This window comes from Dendropsophus ebraccatus, chromosome 1 (assembly GCF_027789765.1).
Source record: "Dendropsophus ebraccatus isolate aDenEbr1 chromosome 1, aDenEbr1.pat, whole genome shotgun sequence".
NCBI lineage: Eukaryota > Metazoa > Chordata > Amphibia > Anura > Hylidae > Dendropsophus > Dendropsophus ebraccatus.
Genome location: NC_091454.1, coordinates 40,864,540 through 40,885,705, shown reverse-complemented (window position 1 = coordinate 40,885,705; position 21,166 = coordinate 40,864,540). Strand labels below are relative to the sequence as shown.

The following is a 21,166-nucleotide window of genomic DNA, read 5'->3' as shown; positions in this document are numbered from 1 at the left end:
TTTTGTTTTTTTACTCTTGTAAAGATTAAATGCAGAAAGTCCTGGCCAGTACATAGTTTCACCACTCAATGGGGGAGATTTATCAAAGGGTGTGAAATTTAGACTGGTGCAAACTGCCCACAGCAACCAATTACAGCTCAGCTTCCAGCTCTGGTGAAAGGAAAGAGGAGCTGTGATTGGTTGCTGTGGCCAGTTTGCACCAGTCTAAATTTTACACCATTTGATAAATCTCCCCCAATGTGTCCATCAATCTTATGACCATCTTCTCTCTGAGCGCACAGATGACGGAGGCTTCCTGTATTTAGTCTCTTTTTTTGCCATGAGCTAGTACTGCACCATGTTGTGGAGAGCTGAAGCTCTGTGTAGTGTGGCCGTCTGCCCCATCTTTGCCCACCAACTAGATAAAAGTCTATGGGGCACAATCATCATTCTTTTAGTGAAATTATTTTTGCTAATTTTGTGTTTTTGCGCACAGCTTAAATTTTTAAGCAACATTTATCAAGGTGTTTGCACAATTTTTGAGCAGTTTGCGCCAGCTGCTGCACTTTTTTATCTTTTGTTCGGAGGATGGATCATGGGTCATGGTTCAAGGTACCTTCTTTTTTAGCTAGATCTATCATGTGATGAAAAAAAAAAAAACATGTGGTTTTTAAGCCAAAAAAAAAGGCACAAAAATTGTACAAGATTTATGAAATATTGAACAAATAGTAAATATCCACCCGTGAATTTGCGCAGCTTATTAACACTTTTGACCTGTTTCCCCAATTCTTACTGTGTCAGGGAGTTTGTAGGCGTCAGTTTTAGGCAGCTGGGTGTTGCTTGTCTGGTCTTACTTTTACTTTCTATTGCACTGCTAAGGGAGCTCTGGTCTCAGATGGCCATTCCCTTTGGCAGCCATGGGCTTCACTATCATGCTAATTCTCCATCTATTGCTCTCCGCCTATTGTATGCTACTATTAGTGCTTGTCTTGTTACTATCACAGTGGCATAAACACTTGAATGGCTTTTTAACCCTTTGAGGACAAAGCCCAAAATGAACCAGTGGACCGCACCAATTTTCATTTTTGCGTTTTTTCTTCCTCCCCTTCTAAGAGCTCCAGCACTTTCATTTTTCTATCTACAGGGCCATGTAAGGGCTTGTTTTTCACAGGAGTAGTTGTACTTTGTAATGACGTCTTTCATTCTACCATAACATGTATGATGGAACCCCAAAAATATTATTTATGAAAATATAAATTGATAAAATCATAAAAAAGAAAGCAATATGGTAACTTTTGGGGGGTTCCTGTGTCTACGTAATGCACTATATGGTAAAAGTGACATGATATCATTATTCTATAGGTCACTCCGAACACAACTGTATGCAGGTTTACACAGATTCTCTTATGTTTTTTTTTTTTCTCCATGAAATCGTTTATTATTTTTTTTCAATTAGTTATTAATAAAATTGTCCTATTGTGACTCTTATAACAGTTTTAGTTTTTCACCTACGGGGCTGTATGGGGTATTATTTTGTGTGCCATGATCTTTACTTTTTATAAATACCATATTTGTGTAGCTCAGACTTTTTGATCACTTTTTATAATTTTTTTTCATATATTATGTAACAAAGAATCAGCAAACGTGGCACTTTTCCCCTTTTTTTGTCTACGCTGTTCACAATGACGATTGGTATATTTTAATATATCGGACAATTATGCACACCACAGTATATAATATGTTCATTTATTTATTTTTATATGCTTTATTTATAAAATGGGATGGGGGGGGGTGATTTTAATTTTTATTGGGGGAGGGACTTTGGGGTATTTAAAAAAAAAATACTACGCCATAGGCATAGCATTGATCAGTGTTATCGTGCGCTTACACAGAGAGATTAATCTGACAGATTTTTTAAATCAAAGCCAGGAATGGATTTGAAAATAGGATAGACCTCAGTCTTTCCTTTATGACTTGTTCCCTGTTTATAGTCTGTTCCTTCAAAGATCTGTCAGATAAATCTCTCTGTGTAAAAGCACCATGATTGAGCCTGTGGCAGACTCAATGAGCAGAGCGGCGATCGGACCGCACAGAGGAAGGTAAGAGACCTCTGGTGGCCTATGAAAGCAATCATGACCCCCGCAGACACTGCTGGGGTCCCGATTGGTAAGTGACAGGAGCTGTTCCTGTCACTTACACCTTATCGCTGCGATTGCGACGTTTAAGGGGTTAATGACAGGCTGCAGCGTGACTGCTGCAGCCTGTCATTAACAGTGAGGGCCCGAGTGCAGTGAACACCTGCTACGAAGCGCACTCCGCTATGGATTACGCTTCATAGCACTTTAGAGACCAGGATGTACAGTTACGTCCAGGGTCATCTGGGGACAGACACCCATGACGTAACTGTACGTCTAGGGTCGTCTAGGGGTTAAAGAACAATGGTTAAATAAAAAAAGATTTCCAGTCTTATCCATTCTCATTTATTATATGACAGAACACAACTGGTAATGACCAACCAACTTAGAGCACTCACCTCTCATTATAAACATTTTTTGGGGGTCCTCTTTGGTATAAAAGCACTGAAAACACCGATCAGCCTGCTAAAAGCCATTGGCTTATGTAGTCTGTATATTTAATTATCTTAGTTTTCGTCCTGAGGTTGCCTGAAGCAGTTACACAATTTAATTTCTACTTTGCACAACAAGGTTAGCAATTTAGTTAATTGGAAATACAAGAGGAGATTAATTGCAGAATTTAAACTTCAAGGAAATGATGCTGCACATTGTCACAACTGTCCCTGCACACGGAATGTCTGTGTTACACTTCCTCTGGGAATGAGTGAGAAGAAATCCACATTTCAGATTCCATTTCATCATTCTGACTGCTAAGTGATATTTTATTTGCAATTAATTAGCAATGAATAAGAAAAATGTTAATATAGAAAGTATGAAATACAAAGCCATTTTATAAGAGAAAAGTACTAGTAGAATATTCTTCTATTAAATCAAGCATGTACCAATGTAAAGGCAACTGGTACAGGAAATAGCGGTTCTTCTGTCAGATCTTTGTTCTCATCCACGCCGTAAAACATGTGAATTTACACATTCTTCTGAAAATTATGTTTCTTATAGGTTTTTAATTTTTATTTTTTTATATAATGATTGTGGTGAGTGCTGTACTATTAGAATTTGACTATAGTCTCTAAAGCTGACCATACATATTGGATTAGCTGTGTGGACCAGCTAAAATTGATAAGACCCACAACTGTCTGCTATGTATGAAGGCTTTCTGACTCCGACTAGAGATAAGCAAACTTTTCAAAAGTTCATTCCGACCGGACTTCCGGATTTTTTCGGAAAGTTCGGTTCGAACAAATTTCAGATTTCTTCGGATTTCATAGTTTAAAGCATCTAAATGATATGGGGGTAGTGTATTTGGTTGAATTTAGGGCTCTACATGTCAGTAACCTCTCAAAGTCAATTTTTCTTTTTTAGACTTCAATATTCACCATTACAGGGTCTATGCAGGAAATTGAACATTACTGGGTCTATGAAGGAAAAAGGTCACAAATGCAGTGAAGGAGCAGCAGTAGTCATTGGAGGCCAGTGGAGGTTCAGCAATAGTCATTTGAGGCCAGTACCGGAGCAGCAGTAGTCAGCATGGAGGCCAGGCAGGAGCAGCAGTAGCCAACATGAAGGACAGGCATCAGCAACAGTAGTCAACATGTAGGCCAGGCAGGAGCAGCAGTAGCCAACATGGAGGCCAAGCAGGAGCATCAGTAGCCAAGATGGAGGCCAGGCAGGAGCAACAGTAGTCAACATGGAGGTCAGGCAGGAGCAGCAGTAGCCAACATGGAGGCCAGGCAGGAGCAGCAATAGTCAACATGGAGGCCAGGCAGGAGCTGCAGTAGCCAACATGAAGGACAGGCATCAGCAAGAGTATTCAACATGTAGGCCAGGCAGGAGCAGCAGTAGTCAACATGTAGGCCAGGCAGGAGCAGCAGTAGCCAACATGGAGGCCAGGCAGGAGCATCAATAGCCAACATGGAGGCCAGGCAGGAGCAACAGTAGTCAACATGGAGGTCAGGCAGGAGCAGCAGTAGCCAACTTGGAGGCCAGGCAGGAGCAGCAATAGTCAACATGGAGGCCAGGCAGGAGCAGCAGTAGCCAACACGGAGACCAGTACAGGAGCGGCAGTAGTCAACATGGAGCCAAGGGCAGGCACACCAGTAGTCAACCTGGATGCCAGTTAAGGCCCAGCAGTAGCCAACATGGAGCCAAGGGCAGGAGCAACAGTAGTCAACATAGAGGCCAGGCAGGAGCAACAGTAGCCAACATGGAGGCCAGGCAGGAGCAGCAGTAGCCAACACGGAGGCCACTACAGGATTATACAGGATAGTACAGAAATTGTCTATATGTATAGCATATATAGCAAGACTTTTATGCTATACACCTGCACCAGGTATTTTTGTCTCTCAGGATAAGACGGATGTGATATACACTACCGTTCAAAAGTTTGGGGTCACATTGAAATGTCCTTATTTTTTAAGGAAAAGCACTGTACTTTTCAATGAAGATAACTTTAAACTAGTCCTAACTTTAAACAAATACACTCTATACATTGCTAATGTGGTAAATGACTATTCTAGCTGCAAATGTCTGGTTTTTGGTGCAATATTTACATAGTTGTATAGAGGCCCATTTCCAGCAACTATCACTCCAGTGTTCTAATGGTACAATGTGTTTGCTCATTGGCTCAGAAGGCTAATTGATGATTAGAAAACCCTTGTGCAATCATGTTCACACATCCGAAAAGAGTCTAGCTTGTTACAGAAGCTACAAAACTGACCTTCCTTTGAGCAGATTGTGTTTCTGGAGCATCACATTTGTGGGGTCAATTAAACGCTCAAAATGGCCAGAAAAAGAGAACTTTCATCTGAAACTCGACAGTCTATTCTTGTTCTTAGGAATGAAGGCTATTCCATGCGAGAAATTGCTAAGAAATTGAAGATTTCCTACAACGGTGTGTACTACTCCCTTCAGAGGACAGCACAAACAGGCTCTAACCAGAGTAGAAAAAGAAGTGGGAGGCCGCGTTGCACAACTAAGCAAGAAGATAAGCACATTAGAGTCTGTAGTTTGAGAAACACGCCTCACAGGTCCCCAACATGCATCTTCATTAAATAGTACCCGCAAAACACCAGTGTCAACATCTACAGTGAAGAGGCGGCTGGGGGATTTTGGGCTTCAGGGCAGAGTGGCAAAGAAAAAGCCATATCTGAGACTGGTCAATAAAAGAAAAAGATTAAGATGGGCAAAATAACACAGACATTGGACAGAGGAAGACTGGAAAAAAGTGTTGTGGACGGATGAATCCAAGTTTGAGGTGTTTGGATCACAAAGAAGAACGTTTGTGAGACGCAGAACAAATGAAAAGATGCTGGAAGAATGGATGCTTAGAATGAATGGAGCCGCGTCATACAGGGGAGGGAATTCCCTCCCACTGGGGGTTGCCCGGCCCGCCTCCAGTGCTTGAGCACCGTCCGGTTCCAGTGCATAGAACGGCGCTGTGCACGGGAACGGGGCCTCGGTCCAAAAAACAGACCGCAGCACCGGCTTCCGGCGCCATTCAATCAGTGGGTTTTGGTTAAAGAGGATGTACCAGGTGGTACATCCTCGTTAACAATGGTTTGAATTTTTTACAAGCCATCAAATAAAATAAAAGTTATACATGATACACATCGTTGTAATCGTAAACGACTTGAGAAACATGCATAACAAGTCAGTTTTACCCCAGGGTGAATGGCGTAAACATGAAATTCCCTGAACTAAAAACAAATTCCTTTGTTTTTCAATTTGACAGCGCAAATGATTTTTTTCCGGTTTTGCAGCATATTTTATGGGAAAATAAAGTCTGTCATTGCAAAGTACAATTGGTGTCGCAAAAAATAAGGGCTCATATGGGTCACTAGGTGAAAAGTGCAAGTGCTATGGCCTTTTAAACATAAAGTGGAAAAAGCAAAAGTGCAAAAATATGCAATAATATTGCAATATATCTAAATCTTACAACTAAATAAGCAAAAGAAAGTTGGTATAAGACTTTCATAGTTGTTTGTAGCTTAGATTTAGTCATGGCTAGTTCATCCTCCACTAACCCTAGGCGCTCTTCTAATTCATGTATTTGGGAGGTATGATGAGAAATGTCTCCCTGTATAGCAGATAGTGAGGTCATTTTAGTGGCTTCCAAGGAAGCAGTAATATCTGGTATTATTATTTTGGCCACTTCTATGGCCAGTGATTTACAGGAAATAGACAGTCCAGGGATAAAAGATTCAATGTTGGGGTCATTTGTGACCATTTCAGAAGAAGCAGGAGGTGAATGATTTATGTTTGTGTCCCCTGAGGTAATGTGCTGCGCTGCTGTGTGAGGAGACACAGCCATCTTGGATTTTGTTTTCTCCCTCTGTGGGAGTGGTATAGAGGAAGAGGAGGCTCTGTGTTGCTTCCCAGCGCGCTGCTGTTGTTTCTCCATGTCCCTAACGGGTAGAGGAGTATGTCAGATGTTCTGGTATTTACCATGGTAACGGGTAACAGCTGGGAGCCGAGTCTATAGCGAGTTACTGTAGCGAGCTCCTTCACAGTGCTGCCATCCTGTGCGCGCTGGAACTGGAAGTCCCAGATAGCTGCTTTTAATCCAAGATCTGTCCTGCAGTCCGTTTGGCAGGTGATGCAGGTATTTCTTCTAAAAAACAACTTTTAAACTGGCAGCTCCGTGCCCTACGGGAGTGGCCTAGATTGTGTATGCATTAGGCTGGCACACCCTCTCTGTCCCTCCTCCCCACCCTCCTCATGATTAGGAATGCTCCAGACAGATTGCCTCCTATTCATCAGTTGTGTCAGCTGTCAGCTGGATCGTTAAGACAGCTGTGCAAATTTTCAGCATGGAGAAAATGTTCCAGTGGCGTTCCTAATGATGAAGAGGGTGGGGAGGAGGGACGGAGGGGTAGTGCAAAGTTAGGGCACAGATATTCTGAGCCACACCCGTAGTGCACGGCGCTGTAAGTTTAAAAGTTGTTCTTTAGCACAATAACTGCCAAACGGACCACAGGACAGATCTTGGATTAAAAGCCGCTATCCGAATGTACAAGCAGTTTGGGGAGTCGCTTTAAGCAACAAACTGCTGCTGGTAGTAGATTTAGAAGGTTGTTGTGTAGAAGTTGTGTTGTGTTTAGAAGGTGTATCACAGTGAAAGGACATTATTCTCCTTAATATACTGTATACCCCGCCATGACAAAACAATTCTATAGCTTTAAAACACTCAAGAAACCACGAGAAGCATTAAAAACTTACACAATAAGTACGCTTTGTGAACCATTGTTTGACTTCTAACTATCATGGTGATATTGTAAAAACTCCAAGTGCATTTATCAGGCAGTCAGCATGTGTGTCTGTAAAAATGGTATATGAATGCTATGGTTTGCGTAGTACACTTGGTGACGGCATTCAGCAGCTTTGTATAATATATGGCTTTGTTGGAAATGGTTTAATAGGTGTACTCCATGGGCAGTAAATGTAAAGATGGGGGTTCTTTAATATGCAAATTGACAATGTGTTTCCTAGGGGATTATTACATTTTTGGTGGGTGAACTTGGGAAACATTCCCCGATATTTGTTAAAAATGCAAGTAATTATGGTGGGCAAGAATCTGTGTGGGGACTTTTCTTGGAGAGACACAGGCACATGCTGGTAGCTAACTGCTGGCTGATGCTGCAGTGCTTAATATCAGCCATGGGCAGTAGCGGATTAAAATAGGTCATTTTCGGGCGTAGCCCGGGGCCCAGAGCTTCTGGGGGGCCCATGGTCACCCAAAAAGACTTATACTTTCAGTGGTGTATTGTCCCTGGATGCAATTCTGCCATGAAATACAATAAAATCACTGCTTTTTTACCACAATTCTGCGCAAATCAGGGCATCATGACATTATCTATCCTGTGCTACGAACACCACACTATTGCTGCCATAGTTACAGTGGGGTGGGGGGGCCCAGACTTAGTGAACAGCCCAGGGCCTATGGTAAAGTTAATCCGCCCCTGGCCATGGGGGTGGTGAAATCATGTCAGAGCTCTAACTAGCTCTGACCTTTTTACGCCAGGGTATGTTCACACTGAGGAATAGGTGAGTACTCAGCGAGGAATTGAGGAGGAAAGTTTCCTGCTTGAAATTCTTCACCTATTCATCTCTGGCAGTGTATCTGTTGCTGTATAAACAGTGACCGTCAGGCAGCAGTGGGGACAATATTCATGTCTCTAAATTACTTTTATTTTGAATTTGGTGCCGATATACCCTCATGGAGGTGCCATTTTCTCCAATGCCTGCTGTCTGTAACTGTGCATTAGGAAATGTCAGTATCTGCTCCTTCTCCATAGCACTCATCTCTAGCCTTACACCATAGAATCTATGGAGATGGATCAGGAAGCTCCTCCTCCTAATTCACAGGTACAACCAGCAGTGATCGGAGACAATAGCTCCAGGGCCGTATTAACAGCTGCTGCTGCCCTAGGTGCTAAAACTTAAGATGCCCCTTATTGGGGAGCGTGGGGGTGAGTGGTTGAAGAAATTCTCACCACAGGATTGGTAGGTAATAGCTCCAGACTTCACATTTACCACCGACATATAGAGGATAACACTGCCATACCCCTCTCCCTGCTCCCTGGTGCTGCCCCCCTGAAAGGTGCTGCCCTAGACACCGGACCACAGGTGCGTAGTGGTAAATACGGCCCTGAATAGCTCCTCCAATAACGTACTTAGGAAATAAAGTACTTTAGAATACTTAAGAAACTAACAATTGACCACAGTGCTGCCTGTAAAAAACTTTACTGGTGTAATATACTGTCCTCCACCCATGGCAGCGCCATCCATTTCTGACATACCAGCTCAGCTTCCACAGGCTGTCAAGGTAACAGGCAGGAGAATATGCTGGTCCAAATGTCAAAGGTGTTGTAGCGTGTCAATACTGTTAGGAGACTGAAGTGCCAGGTCAGTCAGATCCAGTCCCAGCGTAACAGGCCAGAGTATACCCTTAGTCCTGACTATACCCGTAGTTAAAGCGGCCTAGGCTGGATTATACCCTGCATATACTTTGTCCTGGGCCGTATTATACGAGTATAAATTAGCCTATGCCAATTCATGCTCTTCAGGCCTTAATATACCCCCATTAAATCAATAGCATTAAGTGACATAGAAAGGAATTTCTTAATTTCTCAACATTTTAACTCTTCAAGACCAGACTGATTTTGGCTTTCAGGACCAGGACCCATTTTTTAAATCCAACCTGTCTCACTTTATGTGGTTGTAGCTATGTGATGCTATAACTTTTCTTTCTGATTCTGAGATAGTTTTCTAATGACATAAGGTACTTTACGTTAGTGGTAAATTTTGGCCGATATTCAAAAAAAATTGTGAAAAATGCATTTTTTTTTCATGAAAAAAATGTAAAAATTTGCATTTTTCTCATTTTAAAATTTCTGCTGTCACCGCGCAGGTTTAATCATTTAAAAATGTTATTCCAAGTATCATTATTCACACGGCAATACTAAAAATGTGTACTTTTTTATTTATATTTTTCATAAACATTTAGAATTGTATTAGTGGCCATGGAGATTATATATGAATTTTGTGGGTGTTTTTTTTTTTCTACACTTTAATTTATTGTCCCACCATGGGGACTACACTGTGCAATTGCCTGATTACAAGCATATTGCATTGCAGTGCTGGTAATTATCTCGGCACTATCCATACACACACGTGCTTTCAACAATGGCTCCACGGAACTATCACTATACATAACGCTGAAGGCTCATATCATTCAGGTGGTGCTCTGTAATTAATGAAAGTTCCAAGCCGTCCATTCACACAACGAGAAAAGAGAAGATTTGCAGCAAACATAATCTTCATATAAACACTTTATTCCACCAAGAAATGTGGGGTGTGGATAGAGCTAGGGCTTGATTTAGTTTGTTTTTGTGTTTTTTGGCTTTTTCTGGACTTTTTGACCTCAGCTTGGTATCTGACTTTGTCTCTGTTTTGTGATTTTGTTCCCAATGTATTATCCTGGTTTGGCCTGACTAGTCTTACTTTGTTATTCTGTCCTTTTTCCTATCCCTCACATTACCATAGGAAGGGACGTCGCCCAGTTGGGGGCCACTGTTTGGGGCGTTCAACAAGTACGCAGGGACAGTGGGAGGATTTTGTTCCAGGGCTGCACTCACCCTAGGGGCCCTAATAGACCAAACGATTATCGGACGTTCTTGGCCAATTACCGGACATTCTGGCCGATAATTGTTTGGGTAATAGGACCTGACTACAGTGGGCAGCCTGGACAATCTAAGGATCGTCTGGACAGCCTCTCCCACAGCTCCTGCGACGGGTGCCCGGCCCCCACATGGATGACATGGGAGCACCTCCTGTGCCCGTGTCATGTCTGTGACGTACCAGCACATGCTGTGCAGAATTGGACATGCTAGTACGTCCATCTGTGGGAAGGGGTTAATAATGAAAATTTGCTTATCTATAGTTCTAATATATAAGGACCTTACACTGTTAGTAAGGTACCACATGTTATTTCTTTATGTTTTTGGAAAGAAAAAAAAAACTTTGCCTTGTACATTTTAATATTTTGTTTTCACAGGATTTTGGAGAAGACAGTTCACTGTACATCACCAAGGTAACAACCATTCATATGGGCAATTACACATGCCATGCTTATGGCTACGACGATCTCTTCCAGACACACATCCTTCAGGTGAATGGTTAGTAAATGGCACATGTGATAATTCACAAATACTTCTGTTACAATTATGAATGTTAGAAGTATTATATTACTGTATATGTAAACTAACTATTTTTATTAAAGTGTCTCTGTCATTACAACTACAAATTCTAAATCAACAGATGTGAAATAAAGCAAGTTTGCAATTTACATTCATTATTTATTTGTTTGTTTGTTTATTTACTTATTTTTCAATTTTTCTGTTATCATGGAAAACACGGCACTTTCTGTGTTCTGACTCTTTTTTTTCAAAGAGTCTAAAAACAGGAAGTCCCGTGTATCCCAGGCCATCTGAGCGCTCACAGAGAGGAGGCAGTCATGTGACTCTCTGTACTGGCCGGAATTCCTGTGTTTAGTCTCTTTTAATGACAACATTAGTCCAAAAATCTGCTTTCAGGAGACTGGACCAGGATTTCTGGCAAATATAGCTTTGTTTTACAGAATAATAACAATAACTTCACATATACTGTTAATTTAGATTTAGAAAGTTATAACGACAGGTACCCCTTCAAATGAATAGAATGTACTTTTTGGTTGATGGTTATATTACAACCTAAGGAGAATGAGGCTCTAATTTTCTGCCTCTCCTATCCTTTGTAGAAAGGGTAGCACGGCTTTCTGAGCTATGCAAGCTATGCGAGGGCCCAACAAGCCTTCAAGCCTGTTTGTAATAGAAATAACCAATAGAGAATTATTTGTGCCCTGCATTCCAGTGGGGCAAACTGAAATAAAAGGGGTGGTGTACTTTACGGAATTTGAACTTACTGCAGTTTAGGCAGATTTGATTTAAAAATTATCTGAAACCATTCTACACTGTGCATTTAAATGACTCACAAAAAATAGGGTTCAATTGTTATCAAGTACACACATACTGTCAAATTCTATGCTGTTATGTACAAGCATTGGTCAGTAATGAATTGGATTTATAATCATATTATTGTCTATAAAATAGTCAATCAGAAAAAACAATAATATGTCATAGAGACAGACTGAGGTTTACAAGCTGTATAGTAATAAAACCAGATAGGCTTGTCATGGTGATAATTGAAATTTACATAAAAAACTTTAATCATGAATCTGCACGTCCTTTACAGCCTTTATATAAATGAGAAATGGCTTCTTTAGTGAACGCCTATAAACCCAGCAGCATGGATTTATACGCTGGATACTGGGTCTTTATTACATATCTGCTGTGCTGATAAGGCAATCCCCTTTAAGCTGTGCCCTTTGCCTGTAGTCTATGAGAAATTGTGCATTTAAAGGCTATTGTGTTTTAAACTACTATAGGAAGTAATATATTCTATACTATAAGAATATATTCTTTCCAGTCTGAAGAGGAGGAGAGGTTTTCTGAAAGGATTTTCTACTGCTCTGGACAGTTCCTGTCATGGACAGAGGTGGCAGCAGAGAGCACTGTGTTAGACTGAAAAGAATAAACCACTTTCTGTAGGACATACAGCAGCTGATAAATACTGGGAGACTGGAGAATTTTAAATAGAAGTAAATTACAAATCTCTGGCACTCTCTGACACGGTTGATTTAAAAGAAAATATTTTTAGCTTGAGTATCCCTTTGGCATCCCCATGGTATACATTTACGTCATAAGTCGGGAAGGAGTTAATAGAGGGCAGCTACACCTCCCCCCCACCCCACCCCCAAACACAGTAAGGCTAGGATCAGATTTAGGATCAGTATTCTGCAGTTTTTCGTACAGTTTTTGGCCATGCAAATGTTTGTAATTTGCTTTAAAACATACAGTGCACACAGGGGCGGATTAACTTTACCATAGGCCCCGGGCTGTTCACCAAGCCTGGGCCCCCCCACCCCACTGTAACTATGGCAGCACTAGACTGGCGTTCATAGTACAGTATAGATAATGTCATGATGTCCTGATTTGTGAAAAATTGCACAAAACTGTGCAGAAAACTGTGATTTTTTTGCAAAGTGTAAGTGTAGCCAGGAGACAGTACACTACTGAAAGTATAAGTCTTTTTGGGTGGTCATGGGCCCCCCAGGAGCTCAGGGCCCCGGGCTGCTGCCCCGAACGCCCCTATTATAATCCACTACTGAGTGCACAGTTTTGTCACATGGTAGCTGGCCCTGGAGAATACTACCACTGCATGTGAACCCAGTCTTAAAGTGTCACTGTCGTTTGTAAAAAAAAAAATTGACATGTCATAGAGACATGTTCAATGTTTTGTTGAGTGTTCAGACCCATATCGATCAGGAGAACGAGCTGGGAGAGGACTGTGCTGCAGCGTGCCCTTTCCCACTCGTTCTTCCTATCGGTCCAGGTCTGAGTGTTAAAAAGTTTTTACAAACGATGGGTACACTTTAGGCCAGTTATTGCATATCTATGTACCTTTCTCTCATGTAGAATACTTACCTCTACTGGGCTCTGTTTAACTCATCTGTGATGCTACCACCGGCTGGCTAAATTATTTATATTTTCGCAGAGCGAATAAGTGGTTCGCTGGTGTAAATTTCAGTAAATCTGTCACACACAAGAGCACATTTATGCTAAGTCTCATGCACTTGCTTTACTTTTTGTTTAACTTAGGCTTTATTAGGCATAGTAATGCATGCATGTACATACAACAATGTATAGTCATGACAAAAATGCATGGCCAGCAGTGGCGTAGCTGCCATAGAGCCAGCCAGGCAGCTGCTATGGGGCCCGTGCTGGAGGGGGCCCAGGGATGCTTAACCCTTTATGTACTGCAGTGTGTAAAAAACAGAAGACAAGGAGATTTTTACTTTACTGCTCTGATAACCCCTGACCTCTATACTGTGGCTGCAAGCTTCAAGGTCAGGGGTTATCAGTGCATGAGCAATGAAGCAAAGATCTCCTTGTCTTCTGTTTTTAACCCTTTTTGGGCTGCAGCATGTAAGTGAGGTTTGTGTCGCTTACACACTGTGGTACATAAGGACTCTGGCCACAAGAGATTTTATTTTGTGATCACATCTTCAATGTGTGTATGTATGTATATATATTAGGGATGGTCCGAACCGAGCTCGGTTTGAGTTCGTACGAACCCGAACCCCCTGGAAAGCTGGGATACAGCCATAGCCATAGGCTGTATCCTAGTTTTCCAGGAGTTACTCCTGCTGGATCCGCTCGCTCCATGGAGCGGGCAGACAGCGGGAATCTGCTGCCGAGCGTTCGGGTTCATACGAACCCAAACCTCGGCAGGTTCGGACCATCGGGGGGCGTACAGGTTTTTTTATTTTTTTGCTATGGGGCCCCATGAATACTAGCTACGCCTCTGATGGCCAGAGTTGCACATTATACAGTTTTTACAATACTTTTTTTACTAACTAACAGGGCCAAGAGGGCTGACAAGTCAAAAATTTTGACCAACCATAACATAGCCTGGGGGGGGGCTGCAAATCAGCTTTTTGAGGACACAAATAAGCTAATAAAACCTATTGGAGAGTTTCTTAAAATCGCTTGTACTATTGATTTCTGGAATAATATTTTAAATGACAGTTACACTTTAGTATGTAAAATAAAGTATCAAACTGCCTTATTTCTTGTGTTGGAAATCTGTGCATACATCCATCCATATGTTATGCCATGATTGGTTTCAGAGAAATGGCCTTATTGTGATGATAAAAAATAATTTCCCACAGCAGGAAAATCATTTCACAGCTTAATGAACATGGTATGTTTCATATATTAACTACCCAGCATATGTCTACTATTGCAATATGACTTTTATATGACATTTAATTTTATATGCCAGCAGTAAACAACTAGTCGGACAGTTGTTAGACTTCAAAAAACATATTGAAACATCTTATCTAGCTATAAAATTACCTTCACATTTAGTTGTATATTGGAACCATCTGTGGAGTTTATTTGTGAGTTTGAATCCTCCTTTTTTTTTCATCTTTATCTGTTTTAGCAAATATTCTAATTAAAGCACTAGTACAGCACCCCCTACCAAACCACTATTACCATTTTGATGTCCTGTCCCAGGCATGTCTTTTCCCAAGGCTTTCCTGTCTCCTGGGCCGGAATTCAGTGTAAAAACAACTTTTATTCCAGTGGCGCAGCGTCAATAAGTGGGGCTTGGAGCATCTCTCCACCTCTCTTGCCCCTGGGGTGAATAAGAGTGGGGAGAGAGGGGCCGCCGGTATAAAACTTGTTCGCCGAATGCTGACCCCATGACCAGACATGTCTGGGACAGGGCATTAAATGGGTGCTGGCAGTTTGTTTGTGTGTGTTAAGAAGTTAAGAAAAGTGGAGACTAAAAATTTGTCATTTACAGCAACCTGAAGAAATTTTTATTCATTGGGCACACTGGGCTCAGTGTTTGACATTAGTTGCCTTCCTCCATTGTAGCCAGGAGTACAGCTATATATAAGAATGAGATTTAGTAATGGATTTTTTTCAGCTGTTAAAAGAAGAAGAAGCTCTAAGCTGGTTTTATAGAGATGCCAGGAAAACTTTTGTAAGATTTTTTTGCATGTAATGATTTTGCTGCAGATCTGCACAAAATTTTCAGCAAAATTCACAACACTTTTGCTGCGCTGGATTTACTAAGGCTCTTGGCAGGGTCGGCCTTAGGGTAGATGGCGCCCTGTGTGGAATTTTCTTTTGACGCCCTCACCACCACACACACACACACTCACACACACACCACTCAACGACACAGCGCAATCAGAATCTACAGGATATAAGGCCAGAATGCACATAGTAATTCCCCCTTTGTGCTCCACATAGTTATCCCCCCTTGTGCTCCACATAGTAATCCCCCCTTTTGCTCCACATAGTAATTCCCCCCTTGTGCTCTACATAGTAATTTCCCCCCTGTGATCCACATATTAATTCCCCCATTACAGAAAGAAAAAAAAACAAATAAACTCACCTAGTGCAGGCTCCCCCACCGCAGCGTGTCTCCCAGCAGCCGGTGCTCCTCACTTCTCCTCTGCTCCAGTGCAGACATCGCATCTGAGACGCTGCCTGTGCCGGAAGGCCCGGATGCTGCCGTCGCCACACACACAGCTAAGTGCGGCTCTCACCTGGGAATCCGGCTCTTCTGAACCTCCAGTGGGCCTGTCCGACATTAAAAGGGGGCACCACTGGGTTCACCCGGCAGCGCCCCCTTTGAGTGATGCGGTGATGCACCCTGTGCGGTTGCACAGGTTACACACCCCTAAGGCCAGCCCTGGCTCTTAGTAAATCAGGCCAACCTTAGATGGTGCAAATATATATTCCTGCTCCGGAACTAGCAGATGTAAATTATAATAAATAAGGCGCAGGAGGAGGCCACATCTTCTTCCCACCGTACCGCAGCCCCCTGCTCGCCCCTTAGGTGAACACAAACATATCTGATTATTTTCAGGTATTCACCAGGCACAGCCATGATAAATCTTCTCCATTTTTTTCTTCTGTTGCAGATTTTGCCATTGAACTTTTGGAAAATCTTTAACAGATCTGCAACAGTTCTGCAATATAAAATGACGAATCCATAGTGCAAGGGCATTTATTTCATCGACTTTGTTGCTGCTGAACTACTTTTTTCTTTTCTACTTTTACTTTTAACAATTCTGGATAGCAGAGCCAGGATTAATCTTAATCTTAAAGTGACTCTACCACCAGGCCCAGGCTGAAGCACTGGAGGTGGGCCAATCCACCCTTAGTGGGAGGAAACCCCCGCCCCTCTATGATAGGGTTCCATTGATTTTAATGGAGTCACGTCATGGAGGGGCTGGGGTTTCCCACTTCCCACTGGGGGTGGGTCGGCCCGCCTCCAGTGCTTCAGCCTGGGCCTGGTGGTACAGTCACTTTAAACTGCGTTCACCCATCTATTATATACGGATTATATGCAGTCCAATGTTCATGGTAGACAACACCTATATAGTACTATGTGTCCCAAATAATAATCATGAATCACTCAAGGTTCAAAATTATTAACAAAACTTAATTATATCCATCACAAAAAGAAAAAACATAAAAATATGACCTGGGAGGTGGGAGACCCCACTACTGGGACAGAAGTAACATGATAATTATTTAAGTGCATGTGCATATTTGTAAACCTCATAATCAGCTCATTCAGCATAAATGTATATAAAATAAGATGTAAGTGCTGTGCTATAATGCTTCAGTATGCTGAATAGAGTAAGGCTTTGTTTACACTGTGTGGAACATTGCCTCTTGTTCTATGGGATCCCAGCCAGAAGAACTTTATTTTATCCTCAGCGTTGTTACCGTGCAGTTTCAATGTAGTCCTCTGTCTGGTACAGCCGCTTGGAGCAATGCCCTCTGGACGGCCTACCCCTTCTTGTGATTATCAGTGGAGCAGGCCGGCCTAACACTGGCAGGATCAGCATTCTGGGGAAGAGGCAGTGCTCCAAACCACCTTACTGGATAGTGAGCTACATTAAGGCTATGTTCACACTACGTATATGTACGGCAGTAGTGCGAACCGCGAATATACACCTGTAGTTTTGAGGTTGGTGGGAACAATGGAAAGTATAGGATTTCCGGCTGCACAGTGCACACTATGTATGAGCCTACGGCCCCATCGTATACAGAGCCGTGAAAAATGAACAAGACCATTGTTTGCGGCTGGAACTGCTCAAACTCACGGCCGTGGATTTACATGCGGTCCCGTACATAGTACTTATTTCAGCAAAATCCAACTTGATTTTTATCCGAATCCACCATTGTGCAATTAAATATACTGTTAAAATAAATATATATATATATATATATATATATATATATAAATAAATGTATATTTATATATATATTTATTTTTTTTACAGTATATTTAATTGCACAATGATGGATTCGTTTAAATGAAATAATTGAACAACGAAAGGGACTTTATTACAACGAAAATGTGTTTTATTAATTAAATATATTAGCCATGAGAGGCATCGGCATTACTGCAGAGGATCGCTAACCCCGGTAATTGCGATTCCTGTAAACTGTTTCCCTGCTTTCCCAGATGCATCCAGAGGTGTTTGCATCACTTTTTAAAGATTTTATTTGTTATTTTTATTTAAACCAGATTTCCAAGTAAATGACCGTATGTTTTCAGCCGCATGTCTATTTTTTCACACGGCCGTAGTTTCAGCCGAACATTTCCGGCCGCATAAAATCTACGGCCGGAAATATACGTAGTGTGAACATAGCCTAAAACTGTATAGGAAAGACAACTAGGATATAGTTAAGAGACTTACCTTCATCCTCAGTCCCCCGTTCGCAACAGTGAGGTTCATCTAACCTGCTGATAGCTCCCCTTCAAATTACCCCCTGTGGGTGAGGCTGTGCTCCATGGGGGTGGGGGGGTTAAATTAAATTGTGGGGCAGACTGCATTCCATTAGAGGGAGGGGATGGGGTTAAACTTACCCAATCAGCCTCTATCTTTGTGGACATGTCTGACAGGTAGTCATTATGTACCAGTGTGTGCAGGAGCATAGTTCTACTGAAGATTTGTCAGGAAGAGGCACAAAATGGGTCAATCTACCCATGTGGAATACTGCTAACAGTCCCCGTCATTTAAACATACTATTAGTTGCTTTTTAGCACATGCGCCGTGTGTGACTCTGGACGCTAACTTTATATCGGTAATATGCTCTGAGATGTTGTGTCATCATGGTGAAGTGAGGAGTGAACACTCCTGACGATTCCATTTGTACATATTTCTATGAACTTTTATGGACTTTATGATTATTCTAATCCCATGTACCAGGGCCGTAGCTGGGGGGGGGGGGGGGGCAAAGGGGGCAAAGGGGGCAAAGGGGGCAGTTGCCCCGGGCGCCGAGACCAGGGGGGGCGTCATCACAGGGAGCAGACAGAGAGAGGATGGCAGTGGATGAGGCAGCCTGGAAGCTCCTGCCCTCTGTCAGTGTGGGGAGAGGGGGGGCGATTTTTACTTCATCAAAAGAGGTATTTCCCATACTGTCCTTTACCACTATTTTGTGCAAATTAGGGCTAAACAGCAGCCAGGAAACAGTACATGTGACTATGATGTCACCGCAGGTCCTGCATGTACACTGTACTATGGAGGAGGAAGAAAGAAGATACAGGTGTGTGGGAAGGGGAGGACAATCAGGGGTGCACAGTCTGGGCAGGGGAGGGGGACAGGGGGTACAGGGTGACACGATTTAGACATTACCCTTGTCTGGAATGGGGGGGCACACAAGAGAGTGTCCAGTGTCTATTTAGGGGTCTGGTCTGGTTGTACATTATTCCATACTTAACCCCTTAATAACTGGCTCTCCAGCTGTTGCAGAACTACAACTCCCATCATGTCTGGACAGCCAAAGTTTTAGCTTTGATTGTCCATGTATGATGGGAGATGTAGTTTTGCAACAGCTGGTGAGGCAAGGTTACCTACCCTAATCTATAAAGCACCTGTACCTGTCATTTTTCTAAATTATTTCTATTTTGAATTTGGTGATAGATTACCTTACTGGAGGTGTTACTGCTGTTGTCTCAGCTGCTGAGTGGGGTTCATGGAACCTCGGGAAATCCTAGGTTCTATAGAACTCGAACATTCATGAACCTGCCGCATTAGATTGCTGATGCCTTCCCGGTCCGTGGGGAAGGAGAAGAGTGGACGGGTACCGACTGGAATTTCAGGATTCAGCCTAGGTAATAGCCTAGGTAATAGGCTGAATCCCAGAATTCCAGTCAGTACCCGGGCACTCTCCTCCTTCCCCACGGACCAGGAAGGCTTCAGCAATCTAATGCAGCAGGTTCATGAATGTTCGAGTTCAATTGAACCTAGGATTTCCCGAAGTTTGATTCTACAGCTGAGCGTACCCGTGCATTAGGAGTCAGCACCACAGAATCACATGACACTGGAGATAGATCAGGAAGCTTTGCCTCCTAATTCACAGGTACAGACAGCAGGGAGCGGAGACAACGGCGCCTCCTCAGGTACAGACAGCAGGGAGCGGAGGCAACGGTGCCTCCGCAGGTACAGACAGCAAGGAGCGGAGGTAATGGCGCCTCCTCAGGTACAGACAGCAGGGAGCGGAGGTAATGGCGCCTCCTCAGGTACAGACAGCAGGGAGCGGAGGTAACGGCGCCTCCGTTAAGGTACTTAAGGACCAAATTTTAAATGGGAACATTCCAGGTACACAGTAAATATGACATTATGTATCTCATATTGTGAAAACCACACTAGTGCTGCCAGTAGAGATGACCGAATCGCTCATCTAAACAATCGCTCATCTACACTTCATAAAGGCTACAAACACACTTGGCGTATCCGCAGCGAGACTCGCTGTGGATCCCGCCCTATACTTTCAATGGCAGACAAACACGCAGCAGGGATGTACATCCCTGCTGCGAGTTTGTCCGCAGCCCGCCCCTTTAACCCGCCGTCTGCCGGAGATTATACATTACCGGGTCCCCGCTCCTGCTTGCTTCGGCGGTTCCTGGCACGTCCCGCCGCAGTGCACTGATTGGATGAGCGGGACGTGAAGACACCGGGAACCACCAAAGCAAGCAGGAGTGGGGACTCGGTAATGTATGGTCTCCGGCGGCCGGCGGGTTAACGGGGCGGGCTGCGAGTTTGTCTGCCATTGAGTAAACAGGGATGGGATCCGCAGCGAGTTTCGCTGTGATTAGCAGCGAGAAACTCGCTGCGGATACGCCAAGTGTGTTTGTACCCAAAAAAAAAAAAAATAAAAATATATATATATATATATATATATATATATATATATATATATACACACATACATGGGCCCCCCTGTGCTTACTGCGCATACGGGGGGGGGGGGGGGGGGGGGGCACACCTAATTGAATCTTAGCCCCGGGTGGAGGAGAGCCTAGCTACACCTTTGCCATTTTGCCATTTACCACTGTATGGGTGGTTTGTTTATCACAAATCACATATATTCTATTTATGCTTCTATGATACACATGATGCTTCATGTAAAACTTTTCACATATTTTGACACATGCTTAGTTTGTTTTCATTTGCACAGTGACACCAATTGCTGTTGGAACATATGTTACTTATGATGTTTACTGTATTTATACACCCGTGAGCCATGTGTGCACTTGATACTGCTTGAAAAAAACCTCAGTATAAGGTTGAAACGTCACGGTTTGGGGCTAAATAAAGCACAAAGTTTTTTCATATTTCTGAGTGCTACAGTAATCCTATTGTTATTTAAGTCAGCACCTGTGGTCGCAGGGGGTGCATACTGCTTGGCACCAAACCATTTTTGTCTAACAGAGTGCTGCATTTCATCAATAGCTTAATTGGGCCACAACATGGCCATTAAATTTGATGATGGGGTTCTGTTTATTGAAATGTATGCTATTTGACTAGGGGTATTCCTTACTTAAGTATCATATTAATTTGGGTATAAGTGGAA

The 21,166-nt window shown here is 42.7% G+C and overlaps 1 protein-coding gene across 1 annotated transcript in view; it reads left to right on the top strand.

The window, feature by feature from the left end:
• The window catches only part of LOC138782175 (follistatin-related protein 4-like), a 584,758-nt gene that overhangs the window by 561,968 nt on the left and 1,624 nt on the right, over positions 1 to 21,166 (top strand). The window contains exon 7 of the mRNA XM_069956808.1: positions 10,666 to 10,786. Within this exon, the coding sequence (XP_069812909.1) occupies positions 10,666 to 10,786 (121 nt within the window). The remainder of the gene's footprint in view (positions 1 to 10,665; positions 10,787 to 21,166) is intronic.